This window comes from Netta rufina (assembly GCF_964035555.1).
Source record: "Netta rufina genome assembly, chromosome: Z".
Lineage (NCBI taxonomy): Eukaryota > Metazoa > Chordata > Aves > Anseriformes > Anatidae > Netta > Netta rufina.
Genome location: NC_140126.1, coordinates 5,391,213 through 5,413,695, shown reverse-complemented (window position 1 = coordinate 5,413,695; position 22,483 = coordinate 5,391,213). Strand labels below are relative to the sequence as shown.

Here is a 22,483-nt window from a genome sequence, read left to right as displayed (position 1 = left end):
CCATCCTTACCTGGGCTTCTCTGACAAGCTGAGAAGAATCTGGCAGGCAGAAACCAATGGGTAATCCAACCTTCGCAGGGGTTTTAAATTTGTCTCCTATCTTAAACGGGACATCATCGAGATAGCTGAAAGGCCCTAAGATCAAAAGAAGAAATGGTATCAAAAACCCTACAAATTTAATGCTTTCAGTTAAACCTTACGTTTCTCCATGTGGCAGCTACTCTCTCTCTGCTGCCCCAACCACACAATGTGATTCAACACAAAGGAAGTTGTAAGACAAGAAACACATTGAATATGCCCTGACTTCATTGCTTCAGTTTTGTTCTTCTAAAAAATAATATTCTAGCCCATAACTAGGTTTTACAACACTCCAATAGCTGAACAAATTTTGAAGTTAAAATCCCAGCATCTTAGCTTCCCTCGTGACAACACTATGCCTACACAACCAGAATCTGAAGCTCTCCTGAATGTTGTGTTCTGTTACGCCTCTATAGAAGGAGCCATTAGTTTGTCATATTCAAAATAAGTTTTAAAATGACCCAGCTCTAGAGCAGCTATGGAAGAGGAACAACAAAAACAAACAGTTTTAGCATACAAGTGGACAGTAACATTTGGACAGAAATGGTCACAAGGAAAAAACAGCCCAAAACCCAGATCTGCTTTAACCAAAACACAGTGAAATAGCCCAAGACATTCAGTATTGCAATTCTGACTTTTTAAACACGGTAATCTGACTAGATCCACTCTTATTTGTGATCACCCCAGTGAGAGGCCACAGACTCCTCATGGTCCTCCATCTGTGCTTTACATCTATCATTTATGCGTAGTATTTATGAAGTGCTTTAGGACAAAAGCTGTTCCGGCAGCCTGCAAACTCACTAGGCAGAATCACCAACGACTCAAGCTCCTCCAGGAAGCCAGACCAAAGGCTTGTTTTCCGTGAGCTGCTGTGAAGAAGTGCAAGAAAACCCATAAAATAAATTGTAGCCAGTTTCTACATTAACTCGTCTAAACTTTTGGAATTACAGGCAAGGTTTTCGACTGTGTATAACAGCAATTTCAAGTGTTTGTCTAGCAATCATTTGTAACTTTGCTCCGAGTGCTACAGATCTGACAAGACATTAGTGGCAATGTGAGATGTTTGGTGACTAACCTCTTGCTCAGTGAGCTGTGACTTGCCATTTTTACGTGGCCCATTTTCATACCTGGATGACAGTTTAAGTACTATTTGTGCTCCTTCACTGTTGACTCATCTACAATAACGCAGCCACAAGCTCCAAGAGAACAAGCAGCTTTTGGGAACAGGAATATCCTGTTAACTTGGAGGCAAATGTTTATGTGCTGTCATCAGTTGAGCTCTCACACTATGCAATGATCCCAGAGCCCTGTTGGGACACAGAGGGCATTTCCTCTAGCTCTGACACCCTCAGGCTGAACAACCTACATGGCACCCATACAACCACAACAAAAGAGAGCTCCAGGCAGAATAGGATAGTATTTTCACCGGTCCTTACTGAGAAGCAGTACACAGCACAGCATCCAAACTGCACCTCGCTGGCCACCAACACCGTGACATCCAAAGAGGATTTGAGCTGGCAGCATGAGAACTTGGATACAACAGTGTGTGTTTCTGCAGAAGTAGCAATTGTGGCAGCCTTTGTGCTTACAATTACATCATGGCCAGGTCAGAGACAGCCTTATCTCTGAAATGCTCAGAGTCCAGCTTGACTGCTGCTGCTGCCATGCCTCGGTTAGTCCCACTGGTACGAGTCCTGCTCTAACTGGGATGATCCAAGCGTGCAAGCCCAGCACAATCATGTCTCTGCATCCATCTCACAGCCCAAGTTGCTCAGTACACAAATACCTGTTTTATTAGACTTATTGACACAGTACATCGGAGACACCTCCCCTCCCATGGCCTTGTTTGCCTGAAATTCACACCAGCCACAGAGCACACACTGTGGTATTTATAGAGCAACATCCCTTGTTTTGGGACAGTAAAACACTAAGCACACCCAGACTAGATGAGCTGAACTGATGACTGTCACCTTAACCTCAGCACCTAGACTAAGGAATAAAAACCTTGTTTCTTCCCAGTATGGTAATTTTCTAATACACTGCTATAAACTCATCTCAAATACAATCCTAAAAAAAAAAAAACAAAAAAAAAAAAACATCAAGCTAAGAGATGTGCTAAGAGACACCAACTGTTCTGGGACAGTTAATAGAAAAAAAGTGTTTCTGAAGCAAAACACTGATGCTCATAGCATTCAGCCTAATCACAAAAGTACTGGTCTAGGAAAACTTGATTTCTTTACTTTCTGGGTCAGTTTTCTTCACTTTTCTTTTTTTAAATGTATGAACTTACTGCCTCAATACTCAAATAGATAAGGACTCAATTTGTCTTCTAACAGTAAATTTAATAAAAAAAGCATCACCAACATATACGAACTAACAGCCAAGCCACTGTTTCAATGGTACTATGCTTAAGCAAAGCAATTTAAGGTTTTCTGTTATTTAATATGCTGATTTTTAGAAATTTAAATTGAACCACCATCACAGCTTTAACTGATTACTCATTTTAAGAATCTACATTACACACAAAAAAATGAGAGTCAGGGAAAAGAGTCCTCTCACATTTATACCCCATTTTCTAAAAGAAACACGCATTGCAGCACATAATTCTTATGACACCAATCATCTGCATGGCATTACACATCTCAGATGTAGGAGAGATCACTTGCCTGTTAGCTACTAAGCCAGGTAAGTCCAATTTAGGGATAAATTCATTACTGAGCAAAATGCAACCCAAGGATACATTAAAAGCTTGACTTGCAATCCAGCCTCTCACTTAACTTTCATAGTAAGAGGCTGCAGATCTAGCGTCTGCTTCAGCGAGCATCACGTAAGCACCAAAACTGCAGTTCAGCTTTGATTTTGAAGGGGATTGCTGGGGAGGTATTATCCTGCCATGTCTGAGGGGCAGGGATGATGGGAGATAGTCAAAGGCTAAACTTCAGTTTAGCTAGAGAATGAGCACAGCGTCAGCAAGCAACTATGCAAGAAGGAAGCCAAGGCACTTTGTCCCTAACAAAAAAGCCGGTCAGGGGCTGAACAGATCAGTCTTGACAGCCAGGACATTACTCAGCAGCAACACTAAGATTCATCCTATTGAAAGGGCAAGGGTACCAAATTCCACTTACCATGAGAGTCGGATCCCAACTTCTTAGAAGCCATTTAGAACCTGAAAAACATTTTAAAATACATTTAGCAACTTCATACATATAGCATTGCATAAGCCTATGTGGTTCCAGTCTTATCTCTGTAGTATGGGACACGCTGCTGACACTTGCTATGTTTATCCTGTTGCAAAGACAGACAGTAAAATGGATTTTATAGCACCAAGAATTGATGGAGTGAATAAATAACTTTGCTCAGGGTCTGACAATCCAAATGGCCAGGAAAATAAAACCACAAATAGTCAAGAAGCAGCCAGGCTGATTAGAAAGATCGGGTTGTAGATCACAGCACTCTGAGACTGCTCCTTCCCAGCCCCACCGAGCACATCCTGCCTGCCCGGCATTAACAGCCCTTCCTCCTGGAAATACCACACTGATCCTCTTCAGTTTAATCCCTGTTGCTCTAAAAAGGGGTACTATGATATTGGGCGTGCACAGCCAGCATGGCACTTGTCTAGACGTGCTGGGTGGTACACTGATAACAATACACAATGCTGGTACACAGTAACTGATAGGAAGACCTCAAGATTTCGGATATGCACGAGGAAACAATGCTAACCATAGTCTTCTTCCAACAACTGCAGAATTCAATCATCTACTTTTTTTTTTTTTTTAATTTGAGAAGTCAGTGCAAATCCTACATGGCTAAGATGTTAAACACATGATTATTCAGGCAGCTTTTAACACAGAGAGCCTTCTCATGGCTATCCTGAGAAGAGAGCTGCTTTGAAACTAGAGCAAGCTACAGGATATTTTTGTTGATCGGTCAGCTAAAACCCTACTCCAGGATGCTTGTGGCGTGTTCAGTAACCTTGTCTAGCAGCAGAAGCAGATAGAAGAGCATCATAAGATCTTCCTTAAAACACCACAGCACATTTCCCTCAATAACTCCATCTGTAAGCCCCCCTTTGATGTTACACGTAACAGAGCCTCAGAGTTGCCCTTTGTTTCTGCAGCCCTCCAGCTGACAGAGTGCCCTGTCCAGCAGGCAATCTTCAAACCCATGAAATTACCTGCTACACCCCCAGCAGCAGCAGTCAGTGCTCAAAGCACAATTTGGAGCAGATCTAATTTCCAAACCCATCACTCCCCAAGTGAGGTCTCATTCTTCGGCCTCGGTGTTTCTGTTATGGATTCCAGCTGCAAAAGTTACCTTTGAGGAAGGGTGTCCAGAGCCTAGGACCACACAGACAGCTTCGCTGTCCCTCCCGGCAGCAGCTGACATGGTAGGGATCAGGAAGAGATGGTTTGAGGTACTTTTGGAAACTACCTTTTTCTAGGCAAAGGTCCCTTTCAACACCACATCGGAGTCAATAGCTCATTCAACACCAGTGGCTAATGGGAATTAACACAGCCAAAAGCTGCAAGATTTACCCGGATGCAGCCCAACTTCCTGAAGCAAAGCAAGCAGACACTAGGCTGTGGGGAAGTGAGTCATGCTGGGCAGCTCCAGCTGCACATCACTCTGCTTGGCATTTGTCAGGTTCCTTGCTGCACGTCTCTCCCTCTCAGCATTGTCCTTATGCCCTACAGAGCTCCTCTTGGCCAACGAGCTTGGCTTTGGCACCAGCCAACACCTGCTTCTCGAAAGCAAACAACACATGGAGACTTCAAAGAGGGAAGGAAATGAAACAGTGCTGAGTTTGCCTCTCGAAGGACATTCGGGAAGGCCGAGGGCAAAGCCACAAGACCAGCCGGTACAGCTGTACGTGAACTACTGGAGCTGAAAGGGCTTTACTGGTCACAGCACTGCAGAGATCAGACTACACAGCATGAAACCACCCACACCTTTCGGGCCCAGATCACAGGGTCAGGCAAGCAGCTGCTCCGTCAGATCTCTGTGGGAGTAGCAATTAGGATGTAAACTTTATTTGCTGTTATTGAGACAGCCAGGCCACCTGTAAAGTAAAACAGTCTTCATGTACCGCATGTGCTGCCTCCAGCCATCATCCAACACAAACTGGGGACAGGTCTCTATGCACTCCTTGCCCTCCTCCCAACTCTGCTTTCTTATAGCTACTACCTCAGACTGAAAGCCAAGTGCTCCTTCACGAAAGGAGTTTAAAACTTGCGATGCAGAGAGAGGAAGAGCTTCCTCACTCAGTGACCCAAAGGCAGTACAGATTACACTGCCTGACTCTTACCAGAAGCATCTCACTCCAGACCGTACAAATGCAAGGAACAATGAAAGAAAAATCCAAAGGGATCATTTTTAAAGTGATAATTGATATCCCCTCTCCAGCAGGCTGCTGCAAGGACATACTAAGTTTCCCACACACTGATCACCAGGTGCTGAACACCAGGTTAGCATGATGTTATCAGTTCACTCCAGGGACGTGAACAGCAGCATGCACAGGTCCCACAGAACCAAAGACACGCAGCTCTAGCACCTAGCAGGGAGTTTCGCAGCCGTATCAGGCTGGGGCCTTGGATGTACCCTGTATGCAAAAATGCCCACGTAAGCACTAAGTATTTTTCTTTTGTTGGCAGTCCTGTAGTAAAATCCTAGAGGAGGCCAAGCACCTGGCATTAATTTCAAAGCGCAGCAGGAAGAACAATTCTGCCACGTGCAACACCTTATTTCTGAGCTACAGAACTGGTTGAGGCACATTAACAGCAAGCTACCATAAAACTGCACTATTCACAGACATACAGCCACACTTTAGATTCAAGCAGCATTCCAGTTAAAATCCCACTAGCTCTTCCTAATGCACCGTGAGCGAATACCTAGTGAGAGGCCGTTCCCCCAGCCCGCACTGTCAGCAAAGAGCCTTGTGGAGCTCCACACGCAGGAATGCTGGCACAGGCTGCCAGCCACATTTCGTCACCTCCTTTCTAAAGGGGGCTTAATTAAACCAGTGTCTTCTAAGTAATGGGATTTGATAGGCTATTCAGGCTGGGTCAAAACTGTTACAGTGGGCAGCAAGGGCTTGCTCACCTTTGGGGCTGCTCTTTTGGAGATTTGAAGGGTTTGCTCCTAAAGCTGTCCTCCAAACCAGCTAGGGGATACCTGCAGCCCTTGGATCTCCAGACACCAGAACAAGATGCTAAAGAGCATTTGTGTATTGATGCTTCACTGTGCATTTTAAACTGACAGAAAGCCTCCTCGACTGTACATAGTTTTTCAGCACCTTTCCTGGGCTAGGGAAACAAGTTGGTTCCATATTTCTAGGTCTTCTTACAGCCACCTCCAAGCTTTCTTCTATAACCATAGACCTCCTTAGCCCTGTCCCCAAATTCCTGGTTCTGGCTAACCCTTTGGAAAGGGGATTAGGGCTAGGATGCCTGAAAGTTGTAAGTAATTTTAACCTCAACAGCTTATTATGAACATACAGGGAGGACAGGTAAAGCCCACCTTTTTACTTAATTACACTGAGACAACAGTCTTAAAGCTGTGCAGCCAGAGAGACACAGTGTAGCGGAGCCCAGAGACTGACAGACAGAAGGGAAAATAAGAGAGAAAACAAGAAGATGCAGAAGCAAAGAAGTGCCATGCCAAAACTGATTACAGAAGCAACTGGCACAAAGAGATAGTGCCAAGCTGAATAGGCTTGAAGGGACAGCACGAAGATGCTTTGAAGAACAAGATGAAAGAAAAGCACAGCTGTCCCTGGAACATTTGGAGGTGATGATACCAAGAGGCTCCATGCATCATGTCAGACCCAGACCTTGCATTAAGTGCCAATAAACACAAGCTCAGCCTCTGAAGTTAGGTGCACCTGAACCACCTTCAGAACTGCTCTGAGCTATTGATATTACCCAAGTCAGGCCGATCCACCTGCTACCATTTGCCATATCTGACCACAAACAACCAGGACATCTTCAGGTTTTGAAGAGAAACTATAGAAAGACAAAAAAGATCAAAAATATCACTTTTATTCTGCATAGATCACATCGATGAGCTTAGCAGTGATTTTACACTGAGAAAGCAAAAAGCAGTTTGATTTAAGTGACTGGTGTATCAATGTTACATAAGACTGATTTCAGCACAAGGGAAAGGCGAGGACCAACGCCAGGACTCTCCATGCAGCTGCCCATAGCACGTACAGACGGAGGCAGCGCCTGTTGCCAGGACAGAACAAGATCTGGGTATCAGAGTAAAACCTGACCTGCTGTTCAGCACAGCACACAACAGGTCCGGTTTTCAGGCACTGCAGTCTCCAAGGAGATGACATCACCCAAAAATCCACAGCAAGTTTTTTTGCTGTGCCCCTCTAACAGCTCTGCAAACCATGAGCCCAGCAAGCTGCAGAGAGGTGCTCCCCTTTTATGAAGTATACGGGCATCAAGCTGCTAGTGACAGCTCTTGGGATAAAGTCACAATAAAACTGGATTTGACATATCATAACCACATCCCCTACGGTTAAAAAATACACATCACTTTTACTAGTCTTAATGGAAAGAAACTGTGAAGCGTATCAACAGTGATTCCTTCAAGTGCTACTTGAAGCCAGGAGGTAAGGTACATTACAGTTCTTGTTCTACTTTAAAATCATTGAGCACAAACCAGACTCTCCTTGAATCAAACACGAACTCCATCCCAGTGTTTGATTTTCAATGGCCACGATCTAAAACAAAGCTAATGACTTACTGGATACAAGTAGCCGCCTTGCAGCTAACGAAAGGCAGAGCAGGGACTGCAATGACCACAGCAGGAGGTGTAGGGAGGCAGGGATGAGCCAGCCATGCTGTGTGCACACCCCACATTTCAACAAGCAAGCACTCTGAAGAGAGACCTACCTTTTGAAAGACAGCCCGTAATATCAAATTAATTTTGTTTGCTATTTTCAGTGCAGTGATTGAGGGGCTGAGGGCCAGGAGCCAAGAGGGCAGGGCTTTCAAAACGCATTTCCTGTAAGTGGGAAGGACGGGGAGAAAAGAGCCCCCGAGGAGCAGGGCTATCCACACATCGCATCGCCGAATTACCAGACATGGCTCTTTAGCGATGGCAATAACATCCATTAAGGGGCTCCGCATACAGCTGTGGAACAGTATCTTCCTCACAGGGACACACATTAGGAGAAATTGATTTTTCAAGCTGTGCACTTGTTTAATGTGACTGAGCGTGCAATTAGACCTTCTGCTTCAGCATGCATCAATCAACGGGAAGTTAAAGTGGAAGGCAATTGTGTGATTTCCACACGCTGCAGCTCCCGTTTGTTGCCCCATATGGATTCGTTGCATTAATGTCAGACAGCTGGGGTTACGTGGCTCTCCTCATGGAGTGTCCCACTTTGCTTTTATCGAGTGTGGTATGTTTAATGAGCGCATACTGTTTGAACTGGTTAAGGATTTAGTGCTCTTACCTGGTAACAGACAGTCCTACTCCTCTGTTAACATCCTGATCTTACTTGGCCATAAAGCTACCTGCCCTAAATTTCACCCAGAAGTAAGGGAAAAACCTATACAATGGATGAGGAGAGGCAGTACACTGATGCACTAGTTTTTCCCATCACTGAATTGCTTATTGACCACACAAGTTTCCAGCCAAGTTGAGGCTTATAAACCCCACAAGCCTCTAAAATAGCAGGTTTCATGAGCAAGAGCATAAGAAAACTGAAAATGCCTTACGTACAGCCCTGTGGTGGAAGCAGATGAGCACAAGCTTTTCCTTTGGCCAGAGTGTCTTGCCAAAGAAGCGTATGGGAAATGCACTGATTCTAAGTTCATATTTAACTACACAAACAACAGGTGACCTTTTTAAAATGGACTCTTTCCCAAAGAGCCTGCCACAAGAGAAAGCCGTCTGCAAACAACAGGCAGGCCTGACTACCAAACCGGGCAGTAAGAGAAGGCTGCAGGAGACCTCACAGCAGCCTGCCTGTGCCTAAGGGGGGCTGCAGGACAGCTGGGGAGGGACTCTGGGTCAGGGAGTGGGGTGATAGGAGAAGGGGGAATGGCGTTAAACTAAGAGAGGGGAGATTTAGAATAGGTATTGGGAAGACATTCCTCACTCAGAGAGTGGTGAGGCCCTGTCCCAGGCTGCCCAGAGGAGCTGTGGCTGCCCCATCCCTGGCAGTGCTCAAGGCCAGGCTGGATGGGGCTTTGGGCAGCCTGGGCTGGGGGGAGGTGTCCCTGCCCATGGCAGGGGGGTGGAATTTGACAGTCTTTAAGGTCCCTTCCAACCCAACCCATTTTGTGATTTTATGATGTATCTCAAGTTTTGGACAGCACTGGATAGTGACTAGAAAGCAAGCTACCAGCTTCACCAAAATGCCCCACTTCTTCTGTTCTTTTGGTAAAGTTACATGGAAAAGAAAAAATCTGGAGCATCCTGCATGTTTAAAATGCACGCCTGGAACGGAGCAGCTTAAGCTAATTAAAATGCTGCTGTCCTTATAGCAATGAGATTTCAATATGCAACAAGCCAACTACGAAGTACTTGAGTATTATTAATACTGCAGACTCTTCCCAGTTATGAATGAAAAGAGCTAGACAAACATTGCCGACATGCTGCCAACACCACAGAGCAAAACAGCTTTTGTCATTAAACAGAAGTCCCTTTTCAATCAAAAAAGTGTAGTTTCTTCTTATGTTCTTTGATCAAGAGTAAAAGTAGCTGGTCTTATATCACCTAAAAAAAAAGTTCAATGCTGTGGACAATACAAATATAACACCTACTCTTAACACTGACACAAGAATTCTGACCAATTATTTCATTGCAGAAGTAATTTGTGTTCTTTTAATAGAACACAAATTACTATTTTTTTTATCATTAACTAGAATGTAATACATTTTTACTACTACAGCAATTAAATTACTACTTAAAAATCTATTTCAAATAAAGCTATAACTGATACCTTTTCCTTGTTAAACCATTTTTTTTCTGAGCTTTCCTTTATTGAAAGTTATGGTCCTGGTTAATTTGGGGAAACAAATTCTTTTGTAGTTAAAGTGGACAAAAAATCCAGCAAGAAATCAAGTTGGACAAAAGTTTTAAGGCTAAAACTTGCCATCTGCTAGCAGGTCAAACAGCAGTTGCTGTTTCTTATATTCAAACTGAGCCAAAATACAAGCGTATTGTGCTGTACAAGAATAATGGGAACTGTTTTAGGCTACTAGAGAGCATAAGGATTAAAATTGGTAACTCAAGTCACATGCACTACCCACCCATACCATACACTCAGCATCTTCCCAACACAACTCAGTGTGGTACTAACAGAAAGCACAGTCTTAAATGAACCATTCCACCTACAAATGACTCTGCCTGCCCCGTAGCACGTGGGCTAAAACTTCAAACTCAGTGTGGAGCCACTGCTTCAAATCGTGACTGCACCTTCAGTCCGAGTAGTTTCAACACACATCAGGCTGCCAGAAGCCTTCTCCCATTCCCTACGGGATCTCTCCCATGTGTAACACTGCTGAACATTCCCAGCCACCCGACATCCCTCTCTTCCACTAACACACCTCACTTTTCTCAGTTAGAAGAGTCACGTACTGAGGACACGAATTCCCTGTAATTTAGAAGCCAGCATTTTAAGATGCCACCAAGCTCTGCGCTGTTTTTGAAGGAGCACCTGTACTCACCACTGGGACACAAGGTTTTCTTTCACCAAGCATGCACATGGAGATGCACAAGAGCAGAAGTTCTGGAAGCTTCCTATTACCGAAGCACCTAAAAGCATGTTGCAGGTTACCTGGAAGAGTGTGCTTACCAAAACACTTTTCTGCCAAGTGACTGCACAGAACTGACATCACCCCAAACCTGCCTGATTTTCAAAACACATCTCGTTAGTACTATCAATAGGCCAGCAAGCTAAGCTTACAAGAGAAATGTGAACTCCATCTTCAGTGCTACAGGTGTGACATTCTTTACATAGTGATTTTACTTTTTTTAGGTTTTCATCGCTTCTTCCACCCATCAGCATGTCAGTGGCACAGCTTCAGCTCTCAGTTAGCTCATTTTCTCATTAGCCCAAAGTACCTGTCTTCATATCCATATTCATATCCTTCATGTCCAAACAGGGCTGAATGACAGTTAAAAAATGGTCCAGAAGGGAAATATCAGTAGTCAACACTGAATTAAGTTCTGCTCCCAGAAGTTATCTTTTAAAGATGTTCCACTGGTTTCAATTAAAAATGGAATAGGTGCCTAACTGAGCATACCGAACAGGAAATAATTTTAAAGTGAGCACTTACACCTTAATTGTTTCTTGAAAAGGCTTTTTAGCTTCAGGGAAGACTGAAATTCAGTGAACATTTAGTCTTGCTCTTTAAAAACCCACAGGGACAGCAGTATTATCAGCTGGTATCAAAAATAAACACTCTTGGCATATGAAAACAGCAGCAGACACCAGAACAAGCTCAGCACAGTGCTGGTGCCCACACTTCTGGATCTGAATTCAGTGGGAACAGACCACAGGAAGTCGTCTTTCGCAAGCTTGTCTAGCATAGAGAAGTAGAAATCTAGCTTTAAACAGTCGAGCTGAGCTTGCCCTCAGCGACAGTGGTCAATTTACTCACAAAAATAGAATATGACAAGTCAAAGGGCTGCTTACTGTGCTGTGTATTAGGAAACTTCATTGGCCTAAGCACCCTGAAGGCATTGTACTCCAGCCCTGAAACAGAAACTTCTTCCTTGCACTCTCCTGATTTGGAGTTCCCAAACAGCAAAGGCCACTCTATTTAGGGCTGCTTAAATGGCAATAAGGCTTAGCCTGTAGTCCAACAATAGACTACAGAGCTCAGAAAAGGAAGCCACGAGCAAGAGGCAAAGAGTGAGTACATCTGTTAAACAAGGTTCCCTCTGTGTGTGCGACTGCCACAGCTGAGCTTGCTCACAGCTAAGACATACACACATGCAAGCAGCCCTCACTCTTGGAGAAAAAGCAGAGCAGCTACCTAAACCCTGGGACATCTTTCAGTGATGCTCTGGTCACTGAATTCACCTTCACACGCTGCTTCAGAAAGCATTTCCATACCACAGGTGTAATCTCTCCCTCTGTGCTGCAGAGAATTCACCAGCTACATTCAGGAAAAAGTACCCAGCACATCCCTAAGCACCATAAAATAACCTCTATCCACATGACACTCATCTAATATGGAAACAACTGGAGTTAAGGCGAAATTTAAGTTTCCTCTCTTAAAAAACAACCTGGAAAGGTCTGCTTTCTCTCTAAGACAATAATTCAGTTTGCCCACTGCAGCCCCACACTTGAACAGATGAGTTTAACACTTACTGTGGGCTGGAAGCCCACACCTCACTGCGAACGCACCATCATCCTTCAGTCATAAATATGCAGAGCAAAATCCAGAAGCCCATAATGTACTGGAAGTGACAAATGTGCAATTACAAACCTCCCAATGACAAGAGGACACGAAGACCAAACAAGAATTTCATGTTCATCTGGAACGAAAAATGGAGAGGAACCCATAATCCCAGAAATACGCTTTCAGGCGAAGCCTGAAAGACTCTGGGGCATTCACACCACCACCAACTGAACACATTCTTACAAACAATTCTCATTCACAACTTTTATCCTGAGCAAAAATCCATTTTGCCAAAATTCCCCTAAACCACCAGCACAGCCTTGTTCTTCCATGACACTTCAAAAACAGTTTTCAAGGCACCTACCAGAGAGCAAAATCCATCCCAGTTTTGCAGGTGTGAGGAACAGGGCACAAAGATGAAAACTGTATGCCCACAGTCATCCAGCTCAGCCAACAACAAAGCCAGAGCAGAACTTGTATTTCCTGACTCCCAAATCCACAGCTATCCCAGGAATCTCACTGCATTCTCTCTGGTTTTGTCCAGTATCTCTGATCCACAATATTCCGTACCAAATCTCCCTTATTCAGTTTTCCACCCTAATGATGTTCTTCTGGATTGGTATCATGAAACTGGATTTAGCCCAAACTTTATTTCTAAGTTGCTATTTCCAACCCATTTAAGTTTGCAGTTTGGTTGCACAACACCTCCAGTGTTGCTCGGTGGTATAAATTTTTTTTCCAGTCTATTAGACATTTCTTCAGAAGCACTGCTAATGAGCACAACCCCTGAAACACTTAAGCAAGGAATAACTAAACAGAAACAGATCATTTTATATGCAAAAGGCGTCTTCAGAGATGCATTAGCTCCATTTCCTCAGGACATTTTGACAGATCTGAGTCAGCTCCAGCAATCTAGCCTCACTTCTACATAACTAGGTTGGAGTAGGTTACCGGAGGAGATTGCCACATGACCATCCAACAGCGGTGCCCTCAGCTTTTCTTCTCCAAACATCTTACAGACAAGCAACAATACAGGACTGCTAACACCACACAGATCTATCTCTTTGGACCATCACTACCATTAGAAAGCAGCAAGATATCCTGTAAAAAAAAGTGTAAAGACTTTGGGTTGACTGTTCCTCTACTGGGATGTTAGATTTCCTCCCATCACCTGGGAATAAGCCCCAGCCTCTTCTCTAACCCTTGTCTGATTTAACACAGCTTTAGAAGATACATCCAATGCTGCCTAATGACAGAACAGACACATCATGCTCAAATTCCTGCAGTAATGTCAAATTACAGGAGAAATGTGCCTTGAAAAAGGCTTGTAATAAAACATAGACAAGCTCTCTCCCAGCTTGCAGAAGAGAAGAGACCTTTACATTACTAGGTGGAGTCAGTTCATACAGAGTACAGCCAAGTCCCTGCACTAAATACTGCCTATTTCAAGCATTTGTTTCCCCAAGGGAGTAGACAGAAGCAGAATTTCTCCCTCAGGGTAATACCATAAAACCCAAAGAATACCTCCTTACACTTCTTGCAAGCGCAGTGTGCAGATTCAGGTATGAAAAGGATGGTGTTAGCACGTCACAGGAGTAGATGTGTCACAGCCACTGCATCACCCACGCGCACATTTCTGGAGTCCATCCCCAGCTCCAAAAGCAGCTTAGACCACACACTTGCTTGTGACACTGCCAGCTTCTTCACATTTGTCTTCATTTACCTTCTATCTCATCATATACTTGTGGGTTCTTTAAGCTGCAGTTAAGGCTTTTCCAGTTGAAGACCATCAGTGTGAAAAGATTATGGAACGCTGAGTATTGCTTTTACGTCCTCACTTGAATTTGTTAGCTTTCCCTTTGTACATAAAGAGAAATAGAACAGAGTTATTTAAAAGCAACAAGCTTTTTTACCATTTCTATTTGCACTTGCTTTGCAAAAAATGCACATCAACAAGCCCAGGCATTCAACGGGCTGGAAATACATTATGGGCATTTATGGGCTTTTTACCAGCTATCCAAAGAACTCCAGGTAAGTTACAGACATTATGCACTAAACTCCCTTCTACAGACAAGAAAAAAGCTTCTAACTGCAGATGCTGAGAGCTGCCCTCTGTCAAGACACCAACTCGCATCTAGCAGCTGCTCTTTTAGAGACCATTCACTGGCGTAAAGTAATTGCATTTTGCATCCCACCATCTCTTAGCATTTCTGAGCCAGACATTTTTGCTAGTTTTGCTGTAGCATGAGATTCTCTATCAGTTGTAGAAATCCTGAAACATCTCCCCTCACTCCAAAGTCTGATAGTTACTCCTATCATAATGGCAACAAGAATATTGGCTGATTAAAACTTGTTACAGATTTTTTTTCCCCAAACTTCCCCAAGCTTGTTCTTGTGGGGGACTTCAACTTGCCAGACATATCCTGAAAGCACAACACAGCCCAGAGAAAACAGTCTAGGAGGTTTCTGGAGAGCGATTAACTATTTCTAGAGAGCAAGATAACTTCCTGACGCAGCTGGTTAGCAAGCCTACCTGGGGAGGTGCCCCGCTAGACCCTCTGTTCACAAACAGAGAAGGACTGGTGGGAGATGTGGTCGGGAGCTGTCTTGGGCAGAGTGACCATGAAATGGTGGAGTTCTCCATTCTTGGGGAAGTCAGGAGGGGGATTGGCAAAACTGCAGTCTTGTACTTCTGTAGGGCCAACTTTGAGCTGCTCAGGACACTGGCTGGCAGAGTCCCTTGGGTGGTGGTTCTGAAGGGCAGAGGGGTCCAGGAAGGCTGGGCGCTCTTCAAGAAGGAAATCTTAATGGCGCAGGAACGGTCTGTCCCCACGTGCCCACAGATGAGCCAGCAGGGAAGACCAACCTGGCTGAACAGAGTTGTGGCTTGAGCTTAGGAGAAAAAAGAGGGTTTACAATCTTTGGAAAAGAGGGTGGGCCACTCGGGACGACCATATGGATGCTGTGAGGCTGTGCAGGGACAAAATTGTAAAGGCCAAAGCTCATCTGGAGCTCAATCTGGCTACTGCCATCAAAGACAACAAAAAACGTTTCTATAAATACATCAACACAAAAAGGAGGACTAAGGAGAATCTCCATCCAGGGTAACCAGGCAATCTTTATCGATGATCTGGGTGAGGGGATCGAGTGCTCCCTCAGTAAGTTTGCAGACAACACCAAGTTAGGTGCGTGTGTCGATCTGCTTGAGGGTAGGAAAGCTCTGCAGGAGGATCTGGATAGGCTGCACCGATGGGCTGAGGTCAACTGCAACAACTAAGGAGAATCTCCATCCTTTACTGGATGCGGGGAGAAACTTAGTTACAAGAGATGAGGAAAAGGCAGAGGTGCTTAATGCCTTCTTTGCCTCAGTCTTTAGCAGAAAAAACAGTTGTTCTCTGGATACCCAGTACCCCAAGCTGGTGGAAGGGGATGGGGAGCAGGATGTGGCCCTCATAATCCATGACAAAATGGTTGGCAACCTGCTACAGCACTTAGATGTGCGCAAGTTGATGGGGCCAGATGGGATCCACCTGAGGGTACTGAGAGAACTGGCAGAGGAGCTGGCCAAGCCACTATCCATCATTTATCAACAGTCCTGGCTATCAGGGGAGGTCCCAGTAGACTGGCAGCTAGCAAACACGATGCCCATCTACAAGAAGGGCCGGAGAGCAGACCCGGGAAACTACAGGCCTGTCAGTTTGACCTCAGTGCCAGGGAAGCTCATGGAGCAGATTATCTTGAGTGTCATCACACAGCACTTGCAGGGTAACCAGGCAATCTTTATCGATGATCTGGGTGAGGGGATCGAGTGCTCCCTCAGTAAGTTTGCAGACAACACCAAGTTAGGTGCGTGTGTCGATCTGCTTGAGGGTAGGAAAGCTCTGCAGGAGGATCTGGATAGGCTGCACCGATGGGCTGAGGTCACCTGCATGAAGTTCAACAAGGCCAAGTGCCGGGTCCTGCACCTGGGGCGCAATAACCCCAAGCAGAGCTACAGGCTGGGAGAGGAATGGTTGGAGAGCTGCCAGGCAGAGAAGGACCTGGGAGTGATGGTGGATAGTCGGCTGACTACAGGTCCTATGAGGAGCGGCTGAGGGAGCTGGGCTTGTTCAGCCTGGAGAAGAGGAGGCTCAGGGGTGACCTTATCGCTCTTTTTAGGTACCTCAAGGGAGGCTGTAGCAAGGTGGGGGTTGGTCTGTTCTCCCACGTGCCTGGTGACAGGACGAGGGGGAATGGGCTTAAGTTGAGCCAGGGGAGTTTTAGGTTAGATGTTAGGAAGAACTTCTTCACTGAAAGGGTTGTGAGGCACTGGAACAGGCTGCCCAGGGAAGTGGTGGAGTCACCATCCCTGGAAGTCTTCAAAAGACGTTTAGATGTAGAGCTTAGGGATATGGTTTAGTGGAGGACTTGTTAGTGTTAGGTCAGAGGTTGGACTCGATGATCTTGAGGTCTCTTCCAACCTAGAAAATTCTGTGATTCTGTGAAACATTTTCTTCAAATTATTCCTCAGGATATTATCTTGAGGATTATCTAGAATATGACACTTCAAATAGTTAAGTGCTTAGTTGCAAAAGTAATTGCAGGTATAGAGCCCTGACAGTCTATGACCACTGACATAATTACAGCTTGATTAATAACTAATCTTGGTTTATTAGGAACTCACCAATTTAATAAGCATCTAATAAATACAGAAATCTGCTCCCCAAAATATTTATGGCTCATGACTCCTCCCAAAGTGCAGGGTGATTCTGAATTACTTTTCCATCCATTTTTGTTCATAAAACTCCAACTTGACTTGGGATACATCAACGCCCTTCCTCAGAAAGGACAATAGGGTACTTTCTGATAATCACATTTAAAAAAGATACACACCATCATGAACACAGAAAGCCAAAAGTCAATATATATATTTTTTTAGAGGAGTCAGACTGGCAAACTGCTTGTAGTGACCTAATAATTATGAGATTAAGAACGCACGCTTTTCTCAGATTGTGTTACAGTATAAAGCTCTTCTATCCCTTTTCACCATGAAGTTTTATTCCAGATAATTGATTTTAAATATATATATACACCTTCCCCTACAAGTACCTCCTATATTTCTATTTCAAAGTATTATAGGTTACTGTGCAAGGACACCACATGACAGTATTAGTCACTAGGGTGGAACCCGGGATAGCTTTGCTGTATTAGATAAGGAAACACATATCCTTTAACAACTACTTCACAGGGCATTTACAAATGAAGAATCTCATTTTATTCTAGAGCCCAGAGCTGATGAAGCAAATCAAATCCAACATAAAAGCACATCTCTATGTCTACATTAAGCACAGCACTTACACTTGACACAGCACAACTGGCAACACACAGACTCTCAGAAACCCAACCTCCAAAGCTCAGGGAATAAATCTCACCAGTCATGACTTCATCTGCAGCTACCCTAGAGATGACGAACTGTACAAGCACAAATACAAACATTAGGAAAGGGCTTAAGCCAACTCTTTCACATGATCTATTAGATAGCCGTGATGAACATTGACCTCCAGCAACACAGACCAGACTAACTGGGAGCTCACAGCTAGCAGAATCATTTACTCTATTACTAGTTTCCATAATATCAACCAGCATTGGCTAAGTAGCTTAAGTAATCCTTGAGAGTAGCTTAGTACATACACGTAAGCCCATCTTCCAGCTGAAAAATGGACTGCTTCTTGAATCTTGCTCCTGCTCTGTGATTTGCCCAGGTGAAATGTTACACCTGTCAGTGTTCCTGACAAAACACAGCTCAGAGAATTACAGGCTAAGAACTTCCATTTGAACTCTGCTGGTTAGATGGAAACTGCGATGTTGCTCAAGCAACATGGTATTTTGAACTTACCTTCTCTCCCTCTTAGAGAATACTGAAACTTAAGACAAAGGAATGATACGCTGTTCCTTCTTTGATACACTTCAGGGTTTCAAGTAAGCACACTGCAAGCTTAAAGGAAGCTGGAAAGAGCTTTTAGCCTTTTGAATACAAAACACAACTAAGTCTGGACACAGAAGCTGTTCTTTCAAAATTCTCAAGTACAGGAAAGAGTATTTCTTAACATTTAAGAGCATGCTTCGCTCATGCAAGCAAAGATTTGGAATAACTCTGATCATTTAAGAGATTAAGAGTGAAAAACAGCATTGCTCAGATTCTTCTAGAAGATCTCAATCAAGACTACACTGGCTGCAAAAGGTCGTCAGGGACACAGAAACCGAGCTTATTGAAACCAAGTCATAAGGTCAATGCATTTAGCAATGCACTAGCATACCAGAGAGGATTACCCACCTAGGCAGTTAACACAGAAAAACTGTGAGCTCAGGCTTGTATCGACCAGCTGCAATCCCAGTGATTGATCGCAGAGCGGTACACACTACAAGATCATTAGCAATGCCTTCCTTGTTATCAGAGCAAGCAGACATCGCAGGGAGGACAGCTCAACCTATGAGACCTAGTTTTTCGAACAAGAAGAATATTTATAGTTTGTAAACAACTCTTTTCCTCTAATCAACAATTTTCAGAAACATCTTGCAGAATTTTTCAGTCACAGCTCCGCTAGACCTTCTTCACACCTTCATTGATTTGCGTTACAGTGATCAATTTTAATAGACGGTAATGACTTTCGGTAAAGATCCTTTAGGGAAAGATCCTGTAGCTTCAGCCCTGGAATTTATGGCAGAAGAGACTGACACTGATCTTGTTAGAAACGTAATGCCAGAAAAGTCTGGACAGAAGCTCCTGCCTAATAAGTACAACTAAATTTCCCACAAATCAATTTAACAGAACATTCAAAGAACAGGAACAAGGTGATGACAAAGGCTTATGATATAGTGACTGGCTATTTTCAAGAATATTTATGTGTCTTTAATTATCAATCCCTGAAGTTTGTGGGAGCAACACAACACTATAATCTTATAGAATAAAACCCGGGGTATGAGTAAGATGACACCTGCTGCGGCATTATAGCACTTGTGCCACCAACAAAACAGCTCTGGCTGCCGGTGTGACAGCATTAGATGGGATTGTCTCCTGGACTGGTCCAGAAACCTAACTCCTGTTCTGCACATGAACAAAGCAGATGGAGCAATTCTGCACGTTTTTTTTTTTTTTTAATATAATTTTTAATCCTTAAGATTTTTGCTAGCCATCAACATAAACTAAAAAAATTAATCTCCCAGCTAAATAGCTGGGCAATATACTCTCTAAAATATTCTAAAAATTGAAGTTCAGTTTATTAAAGATAAACTAATATTTATTCCTTAATCATTCACATACGTTATACCTAAAACTTCCTTGTTTTCACTTCAAAGTTCCAGACAATTTCATTTCAGCTTTCGTGTGACTAATCTTGAATCTTTGCTCTTAGTATAAGCAACTTCTTTCCAGATTCCTTTCTTCCACAGTACACTCACAGGAAAAACAAGTATCAAGCTTGCAAGCCAGATCCAGCAGATTACAGGAGAAAGATGACTTTCAGTTTTGTTTGAGACCAAATCCTCGAGCCAACAAAAACAAAGTTGAGAGACTACATTTTCTTTCCCCCATCCTGAGAATTAAGATTCTGCCCAAAAGTTTGAGTTACCCGATTGCAAGGGTGTCCTAAAGTTCCACCGTCACTTGCAAATTACACCTCTGTGTACAGAACCTGAAGTCATTAGGCAGCAGCACCACCGCTGTTGTGCAGAGCACAGATACTCACCTAACACCGTACTGCACAAGGCCTGGCATACATCAGCCCAGCTCTACTGAGCAGCTACCACACACACCTTCTCACTCAGCCCTGTTCCCTTCCCTGTGGCAGCACTGTGCAAGTAGCTCTGGTCTGTAGGGAGAAAAGAGAGGACACAGCCAAAAATTTTTTTCCCCCCTGAAAAAAAAAAAAAAAAAAGTTGCTGCAACTCAGAGATGCCAGATCTGCAGGGTCAGCCCTAGGAAGGGAGCTGTTGCAGGAGTGCCAGCACTAGGACAGAAAGTCCCACAATCCATGGATGACCAGGGAAGGAAGGAGAGGAAGAGGTCTGGCCGACTGCAGAACCGCCTCTTCTTTTTCCTTAACACCCTTTGTCACAAGTTGGAGCAAGATTCCTCCCCAGTAAACTCCCACAAAAGCCTCTTGACCACTTAGCAGTTTCTGAGATGCTGCTGCTTTCTGTTGTTAGCACAAAGTTACATCACCAGTCACAACGGAGCTGTTCTGTAACCTGACAATACTTGCCATTTAGGAACATCCACCTCAAAGTACTTATACTTGACATCAATACATTCTTCCTGAGTCCTGGGCAACAGCTACAGCAGTCGTACAGCCAAGAGCCGAAGTCCACCTACGTAGCTCTGCTCTGATAAGACAATAATCATAAGAATTCTGCAAGACTTCATTTTTTAAAATCCTATCTTGACTTTTTAAATAATGTGAAGAATAAAAACACTTGACAAAGTGATGACTCATTTCCACCCATTATAATTTCTTTTACTTCTTTAAAAAAAAAATCTTAACTTCCCCTTAACGTGGCAGATTTGGGGCTATCAAAAATCAGAAAGACAGCCTTTGAATTACATTAAATACTTCCATAGCAGCGTTAACTGTTTTACTCCTACTGAGCTAGCCGAACAGAGGATGCTAGAAGTTAGAAGCTACAAAAATAAAGTATTCCTGCACCACACACATCCAGGGTACATCAAATGCAGAAGATACGATCCTCTTGTAAATACGAAAGGAAAAGAGTTAAGTAGAAAAGAGGCAGAAATAAGCGCTAAGCATAAAGAGGTGCAGAGGGCTACCACGGAGTGAAGACGACTGCGGCTCTCCAGCGCACAACGCCTCGAGATAGCGCTGCAAATACAAAACCAGGAGGGGGAGAGGAAGCCACGCACCCGACCCCCCAGCCCCAAAAACACAGAACCTGGCGGCTCCCCGGCGGGGATCTGTGCGCTGGGGGAAGGAAGAGCGCTGTTATTCGCCGGGATCCGGGAACTGCCCAGGCGGGCACAGCCCCGGGGCCCAGCACACGGAACCTCCCCCCTCCCCCCCCCCCACCCTCAGGCCCCCCGTCAGGCCCCCCTCAGGCCCCCGCGGCCTCCCCTCGGCTGCTGAATCACAGCGGGGCCGCCGGGCCCACCCCCCCCCCCAAGGCCCAAAACGACACCGGATCCCCTTCCCGGAGCCTTACCCGTTACCTCGCGGCCCACAGCCGGCACCCGCGGCCGCTCCCCGCCGCCCTGCGCCCCTAGGCCAGCCGCGCCCCGCCGCCGCCGCCAGCCCCGCCGCCGGGCGCCGCCATCTTGTCCGCCTCCTCCTCCTCCTCCTCCTCCTCGCCCCGCCGACGTGCTGACGTCACGCCGCACGCTCACCTGCCCCCCCCCTCCCTCCCAACACACCGCCCAATCGGGTGGGGCTCGCCGGTGACGCCATGGGCGGAGAGGGAGAGAGAGGGAGGAGGCAAAATGGCGCCGGGGGGGGAAAGGGGTGGGAGGTCCCCAGGAGGAGGGGGGGGGTGTTGTGGCTGGAGGCACGGCGAAAGGCACGCGTAACAAAAAGCACTCGTAAAAAAAAGCACATCCACCGCGATTTTAATAAAGGAATGTGTAAACGCAAACTGCTCCCGCTGCCCCCTGCTTGCCCTGAAATGAGGAAGTTTGGTGACACAAGAGGGCACCTCCAAGCACCCCGATCTGCTGAGGCGCCTGCTGACTGAAAGGGTGGCACCAAGTGGGGCGTGGGGCAGAGCTGTGCAAAGATGAGCTGATGGCAGATGTGAGACCCTCTGGCGCATGGTGGGCGTGGAGGAGCACGCAGAGGGTGCGCTTGGTGCTTGTGAGCTGTTCCCTGCCTCAGCACCCTCTGAAATCCCTCGCTATGAGGGTGGTGAGGCCCTGGCCCAGGCTGCCCAGAGGAGCTGTGGCTGCCCCATCCCTGGCAGTGCTCAAGGCCAGGCTGGATGGGGCTTTGGGCAGCCTGGGCTGGGGGGAGGTGACCCTGCCCATGGCAGGGGGGTTGGAAGTAAACAATCTT

General features: G+C 45.1%; 1 protein-coding gene across 4 annotated transcripts in view; it reads right to left on the bottom strand.

Annotated features, from left to right (window-relative positions):
* The window catches only part of UBAP1 (ubiquitin associated protein 1), a 35,544-nt gene extending 13,776 nt beyond the window's left edge, over positions 1 to 21,768 (bottom strand). For 2 of the 4 annotated variants that reach the window (XM_084305507.1, XM_084305510.1), the window contains exons 1-3: positions 21,642 to 21,768; positions 3,204 to 3,244; positions 11 to 135 (exon numbers count right to left, since the gene is read on the bottom strand). In XM_084305507.1, the coding sequence (XP_084161633.1) occupies positions 11 to 135; positions 3,204 to 3,237 (159 nt within the window). In that variant the 5' untranslated portion in view covers positions 3,238 to 3,244; positions 21,642 to 21,768. Of the gene's footprint in view, positions 1 to 10; positions 136 to 3,203; positions 3,245 to 13,973; positions 14,307 to 14,982; positions 15,092 to 21,641 lie in introns of those variants that run through there. The other 2 variants (XM_084305508.1, XM_084305509.1) reach the window with 2 other exon arrangements.
* Positions 21,769 to 22,483: the final 715 nt, after the last annotated feature.